The following is a 7,474-nucleotide window of genomic DNA, read 5'->3' on the forward strand; positions in this document are numbered from 1 at the left end:
TCTAATACTATTCATCTGCTGTAACAATATATCTATGATACGAAAGAGAGACTTGGTTTTTGACTAAATTCAAACTTTATAAAGACTAAATGTTAACATAAAACAAGAAGAATCTGAATAACAAAATGGGAAAAAGTTTGAGAGAACCAACTGAAAACAAGAAAGAATCTAAATGGAACAGAGAAGTTGGAGGCGAATCGATCAATAGAGCCTATGCCTACATCCGGGAGCACCACAAAGGCAAGGTTTCTTCTTGATATTACCCTTAGAGTCACGTACCTGATTGAGCGCATAATTGTAGTCGTAACAGAGTTCTTGAAGCGGAGGTATATTGTCCTGAGCAAAGAACATCACGTGAGGGATTCTCTTGTCTTCATGATCATACAATACGTTTTGTGCATACAGATTTGGCGAGCAGCTATGGTTTATGAACCTCCCAATATTCCCCTTCTTTGCTGCATCAATGGTGAATCCACCCGCCTCATCACCTTCTGCCATAGCTCGGCCTGCCTGTGTCCCTGGCATTAGCTCTGACATCCCTTGCGCTAAAGAGTTATCATATCTGTTACCAATATCAAAGAGATACTCGTCGTTCCCGATTCTTCTTTCTGCTTCGCTATCATCTAAGAGTTCACCAACGTATTCGCATATGAAGCTACCAATAGGGATCGATTTAAGCGATCTCACTCCCCAACCTCTTGACTTGGTTTTGAAGATCTCAAGCGGTAACTTGATCCCGTGCTGTGTGACTCTTAGGTAGCAACTAGAAGGGCATTTGCAGAGCGGGCCACATTCATAAATAAAAAGCTTAGCCCCAACAATGGCTCCATCGTAGTTGTACGGTATCTCTCCGTCGTTTTTCACCACACACGCGCACTTCCTGGCTTCTGTGCAGCGTGTGGTGCAACCGCATGACTTTGGAGGAACTGGTCTGCACCAATCTGGGTAAATCATTTTAACCGTGTAGGTGAACAAAGGCGGTTTCTCGTCATCTATTTCATTCACAGCGCTAATGGGTGACAGCTCTTTCCCTTCTGAGATGTCAAGCTTGCATAGACCTTCCCGGTATTTTGACTTACATTTCTTCACCTCTATCCATGAAAGTTCAGATTGTCCAGGTATGCGCCTAAGTTGAAACTTGAAGACATACATCCCGTGAGATCCAACTTCTTGCCAATAATCTTCCACAAGATACAAACCGTCGTAGACATAATTTCCACCAGATGATGTCTTCAAAGTTGACTTATGTTTGCCTCTAATGACACGCACAGGTGTCTTCTTCTTTAAGCTGGTTGCTAACGCGAGGTTTCCTGATATAAGCTTTTGGTCTTCGGGCTCTTTCAGTTCCTTTCCCTTCTTCTTTACTTGCATCACATTTCCGCCTTGACCAGTGTAGGTCAAGACATCTGAGTTATCCAGATGGTCGTCATACCCTCCAGAGGCTACAATACTTGTCGCAACTATGCCCTTACCATATTTCATATAATCGATACCGGCTTGGCTTGGTCTGTGTACACCAAGAATGTTCAGCTCCATCCTATATAGGAACTCATCACCAACCTCAACTCCAGGTACATGTCCCAAAATCTGTGTACCAGAATTGAGATATTTCCCATTCCTTTTAAGAATCTTCGAAGCGTCAAAATCTATTCTAAGACCTTTACCTTTTCTCCTTTGGTCCTCAGGCTTTGCTTCATCCTCCTGCAAAATCCTTTTGCACACGCCATGGAAAAGACGCAGAGTTTCCTTAACTTTGTTCCGAATACTATCATCACCACTGCTTGAACCAACATCTAGTATCCGAAGCTCCCGAGATGTTTCCTGATGAGGAAAATCCAGACTTTCCCTATCAAGCCAATATATATTGCTCTTACTGTTCCTCTTACTAGATCCTTCACCATACTCTCGGTTGTTCTTTTTGGTAAGCTTCAAGGATGAATGAAATGCAACTCCTTTCTTTGCCTTTCTTCTACCCGCAACAAGACTCGGTTTTGCAACAGAAACATCTGACATCTCAATTTCCAACGGCTCAGTATAATCCAAATCATCTATTCCCAGACTGCTCTCATCTGCATAAACAACGACATCCCTCACCATGTTTTCAGTTGTTCCGCTGCTGCTAGCACCAGAACCCGAATCCTCAAGAACCAAGCTCTGTCCCATCGACCCAGCAACCTCCACAGTCTGTTCAACATTTCTCTCCACGTCCCCTTCTGGCAAACAAATGCTCAACGGCTGAACCTCCACCGCCTCAGCCATACTAACATCACTCCCATTCTCCGCTTCCAATTCTCCACCTGATACATCCACACCATCATCTCTCTCCTCTTTAACTAAAGACTCAACAACCTTAACATCTTCAGCAACATTCCCATTCTCACAAGCAATCTTCACTTCCATCGACCCAAACCGCTCCACACGGGTCCCGCACCCCGGCGGAAAATCCCTCACAGCAAAAACCTTCCGCCGCTTAAACTTAAGCCCAGTCATTCGATCAAGCTTGCAAACACCACCATTCTCCAAAACTGACACTCCTCGTTTCTCCACTAAAACCTCACCATTGCTCAACGACTTAACCTTTGATGTCTCCGTATGCACCATCGAGTTCTCCATAACACCCATTTCCATTCACAATCTATCAACAACAACAACAAAAAAAAAAAAAAAAAAAAACCTCATCACTATAAATTCCACTCAACATCATCAAAATCTCACATACTGAATAAATAAACAGATTCTTAAACCACAATTCTACCAAATTCCATGAATCAACTCAATAAACAAGAAACTGTTTCATTCTCAAATCTAATTACAGAATTCGATTTCGCAGAAACAATAACAATCAACGATTTCTAGAAACGCGATTAATCGATCAGATTATTAAAGGAAGGAGGAATTTACCGGCGAAAGATCTTCGTCTGCGATCGAAAATTGTGGAGAAGAAGAAGAAATCGAATTCGGTAATCGAATTCTCAAAGTTATTAATATAGTGGAATTTTCGAATCAGAAGAAATTGGGTAATTAAGGAGCAAATAAACCATAAAAAGGGAAATACAAATCAGAATTTATGGTTAAGTTGATTTGTGGAATTAAAAAAAAAATCAAAGTTAACGTTGCGGTGAAAATGGAACCACATTTGGCATATACGATCATGGAAACTTAGTACGTGGATGTGGATGTGAATGTGAACGTGGTCACAATTGTGATTAATTTCGGAATATTCACTTTCTTTAATTAACTATTCAATATTTGTAATTGATAGTTAAAAATATTATAATCATATCTAAAACATAAATGCCATATTAGATATTTTCGTTGGAATTATGGTGCAAGGAAAAATCGTATGATGTAGAATGAATCATAATTTAAAAAAATTAATTAGACAAATTACATTAAATAATGCCAAGTTTTAAAAATCGTAACATCATAAAAGTTTTTCATGTTGTAAAAATGATAACATAATTAATTGTTGCAAAATTTAGATACAACTGTATATAGTAAAAGTATTCAAATTTTTAATAGCTGAAAAAAAAATAAACTCGTTAAAACATATTTTTAATCCACTTTGAAAGTTCTCCACATTTTTCTTTCTTAAGTCAATAAAATATGGCTTTAATTTTTGTTTTATTTTGTCCAAAAAAAATTCTTTTATTTTGTATCCAAAACCTCCTCTACATAAAAAATTCAAATTCGAATGCATTAGTTGAATAAATCTAGGCCTGGGCATAATACCCGAACCCGAAGAACCGAACCGAACCCGACCCAAAAAATCCGATCCGAATCCGAACCCGAAGTTTTAAAATATCCGAACGGGTTCTAAATTTCACAACCCGAAAACCCGAACCCGAACCCGACCCAAACTCGAACCCGAACAAGTACCCGAACATACCCAAAATATAAATACATAGTTATAATATATTGGTAATATTTATACTTGTAATAACCTAAGTGCCTAAATTATTCGGATGTTAAGATATTTTCGGATGTTTTAACTACTTTGGGTTAGATATGAGTTAAAATACTTGGGTTTTATAGATTTTTTTAAGTATTTTTCAATACTTTGCATAGAATCGGATACAAAATTTCTAATATTTGGATACTTCGGGTAAACCCGAATCCGAACCCGAAATACCCGATCCAAACCCGACCCGAACCCGAAGTTTTAAAATACCCGAACGGATCTTAGTTTTCTAAACCCGAACCCGAAAAACCCGACCCAAACCCGACCCGAATATCCGAACGCCCAGACCTAAAGAAATCTCTAGCTTTAAATAAAAATTTTCCAAAGATCCATAGTTCGAAATAGCTCCTCAAATTAGGTAATTTTGAGCATTTGTAGGAAATAAATCATAAAGAGGAAAATAAAAAAAAAGGAATTTATTTATTACTTGATTTTGAGAATTCGCTCTAACTTACCGAAGAAAAGGAGCCCATTTGGGCAATACGTGAAAGGGAACGTGGACACGATGTGATTAATTCGGATGATTTACTTACTTTAGTTAACATTTTCATTTTCTTAAAATGGTAATTAGAAATACATATATTCATATCTAAACATTAAATGCAAAGTTCTAAAAACCGTGCATTATTAAAATTTTGCAAAGTTCTACAAAAAAAAAAAAATAACCTAAACGGTAAAATTATTCGTATGTTTTGACAATATGATATTTGATTAAATCGATCAACCAAAAGAAATCCATTTTTTTATATAGAACTAAAAGAACACTAAAGTACGTTAAAGACAGTAGCTTTATATTTTCCGTAGCAATCTCTTAACAAGATTCTGATGTAATAAGATCTTTATCAAAAAAGAATTTTGATGTAATAATAGCAAATGAATCTTGAGCTAGAGTGAGATGTTGTGGCAGTACATCTTCAGTACCATAAGCATCCTGCCACGTCATTTGAAAGCAGTGCACATGAAGTTTTAATAGTTGAAGTCTCTTCCAGTGATAACAAGCTCAATTAAGCCGCAAAGAATACACCGATAATCCCCTAAAAACCGAAGAATGTGATTTATCCTTGAGAGAATGATGATAAAGAAGAAGAGGCAGAGTTCAAAGTCAACACACCTCAAGACTTGCCTCCTTAGCTTCTTTTTGTTCACCAAGTAACATTTTTAATTTAGCATAATTAGCTCGATTGGGTGCATTTGATCATTTTTTTTTTGCCTAAAAATTTTCGTTTCTTTGGGGAAAACAAGGGACAAGAAGAACTAAAGGAACTTCACTGGCACAACCAGATTCCCAGGATGATCATTTTTATAAATCTATACAAAATAACAAGGTTCAAGCTATTATTAGACTTATTAGTTTAACATTAAACGCTTCCAAATCTATTTAAAATCCCATCTGAAATCAAATCATCGTGCAAATTATATAATTAATAATACATGATTTTGATAAAGATATTCAAATCAATGATTAAGTAACACATTATTTTGTTTTTTTTTGCATTTTCAAATCCATTAAAATCCACTAATTAATCAATAAACACCTTTAAGTTTCTAAATCTTGTTCCTCTTTAGAATCCAATATCTTTTATTGATTAATCAAGAATCTGAGTCCATGCATGCCCGTGTCATTCATTTCTTGTTCTTGATGTTGGTTAAGTTTGAAGATATCTTGGAGAAGAAGTAATCCTAAACCGAGTTATGGTTATTAAGAGATAAGGTTGTTAAGAGATAAAGTTAAATATATTGGGAGTTATCCAATATATTATGAGTCCTTATAGAATTAGGATTTGTACTTCTTGTATAAATAGAGATGTCGAGTAATGGCATAAGATTGTGAGAGAGTTTAAGTTTTGAGAGATTTTCTTAAACTAATAAAGAGGTTATTGAGGTTAATACGTTTGGTTATCAAGAGCTTAAACATCAAATATCGTTTTACAATATTTGGTATCAGAGCTCTTTGCGGTCATGGGAGATATCACGGAGATAGGAGGAACGGAGGTGGCTGCGGTGAAGGAAGGAGGCTCGTCATCGACGTCAATCAAGTGTCCTATGCTCAACACGACGAACTACACCGTCTGGGCCATGAGAATGAAACTCTTACTCAGGGTACACAAAGTCTGGGAAGTTATTGAAACATCATCAACCAATGAAGAGAAAAACGTAATTGCTATGGCTTTGATGTTTCAATCTATTCCCGAAACACTTACCTTGCAAATAGGAGAGTCGGGTACTGCAAAGAAGGTGTGGGAAGCCATAAAGACGAGACATGTAGGTGCTGAGAGGGTCAAGGAGGCGAGGTTACAAACGTTGATGGCTGATTTTGATCGCTTAAAGATGAAAGACACAGAGACAATCGATGACTTCGCCGGCAAGTTATCAGAAATTGCATCAAAATCATCGTCACTAGGAGAAGAAATTGCAGAAACTAGGCTTGTCAAGAAGTTTCTTAAGAGTCTTCCTCGAAAAAAGTACATTCACATTGTGGCTGCACTTGAACAAGTCTTGGATCTTAAGAACACAAGCTTTGAAGACATCATTGGACGCCTAAAGATCTATGAGGATCGTGTTTGTGAAGAAGAAGATGATCAAGTGGATCAAAGCAAGTTAATGTATGCGAATGCTGATTCTCAATCCAACAGAGAATACAATGGTGAATATAGAAGCAGAGGTCGTGGAGGACGTTTCTATAGAGGGAGAGGCAGGGGACGCTTCGGTGGAGGAAGAGACAATTCGAACATTGTTTGTTATCGCTGTGACAAAACATGTCACTTTGCTAGCAACTGCCCGGATCGTCTCCTCAAGCTTCAAGAAGTGCAAGACAGTGATAACAAGAGTACAACGGAGGCGGATGAGCTTATGATACATGAGGTAGTATTTCTTAACGAAGGAAAAGTTGTACCAAGGAAATATGAAGAAAAATCCGGAGAAGAGAATGTATGGTACCTTGACAATGGTGCTAGCAACCATATGACTAGAGATCGAAGGTATTTTTCAAGTATAGATCAATCTATTACCGGGAAAGTGAGGTTTGGTGACGACTCGAGAATAGATATCAAAGGCAAGGGATCGATTGAATTTGTTGATAGAAACGGAGAAGCAAGAACACTGGTTGATGTTTATTTCATTCCCGATCTTAAGAGCAATATCATTAGTCTTGGACAAGCTACAGAAGCTGGATGTGATGTGAGAATGAAAGGAGAAGAGCTGACAATGCATGATCAAAATGGTAAGCTAATTGTTCAAGCAAAAAGATCAAGAAATCGCTTGTATAAGGTAAGAATGGGACTAAAGGATACAATCTGCCTTCATTCAAGAATCGATTCAAGCTTGTGGCATGCAAGGCTAGGACATGTGAACCTCAACACAATGAGACTAATGGCACAAAGAGAGCTTGTGATAGGAGTTTCGAAGATAGATTTTGAGAAAGAAGTATGTAGTTCATGCTTACTTGAAAAGCAAGCAAGACAAGTTTTCCCGCAAGCTACTACTTATCGAGCAACCGAATTCTTGAACTAATAC

The 7,474-nt window shown here is 37.6% G+C and overlaps 1 protein-coding gene across 1 annotated transcript; it reads right to left on the reverse strand.

The window, feature by feature from the left end:
• Positions 1 to 56: 56 nt before the first annotated feature.
• LOC9314698 (histone-lysine N-methyltransferase, H3 lysine-9 specific SUVH6) lies at positions 57 to 3,101 on the reverse strand. The gene is made up of 2 exons (XM_002880410.2): positions 2,902 to 3,101; positions 57 to 2,635 (listed from the first exon to the last, which is right to left on the reverse strand). Exon 2 carries the CDS (start codon positions 2,626 to 2,628, stop codon positions 202 to 204), a length of 2,427 nt encoding a protein of 808 aa, XP_002880456.1. The 5' UTR covers positions 2,629 to 2,635; positions 2,902 to 3,101; the 3' UTR covers positions 57 to 201.
• Positions 3,102 to 7,474: the final 4,373 nt, after the last annotated feature.

The sequence above is a fragment of the Arabidopsis lyrata genome (genome assembly GCF_000004255.2).
Source record: "Arabidopsis lyrata subsp. lyrata unplaced genomic scaffold ARALYscaffold_4, whole genome shotgun sequence".
In the NCBI taxonomy this organism is placed as follows: Eukaryota; Viridiplantae; Streptophyta; class Magnoliopsida; order Brassicales; family Brassicaceae; genus Arabidopsis; species Arabidopsis lyrata.

Coding starts and splice junctions, on each gene's coding strand:
- LOC9314698 (XM_002880410.2), bottom strand. CDS start 2,628: ATGGAAATGGGTGTTATGGAGAACTCGATGGTGCATACGGAGACATCA.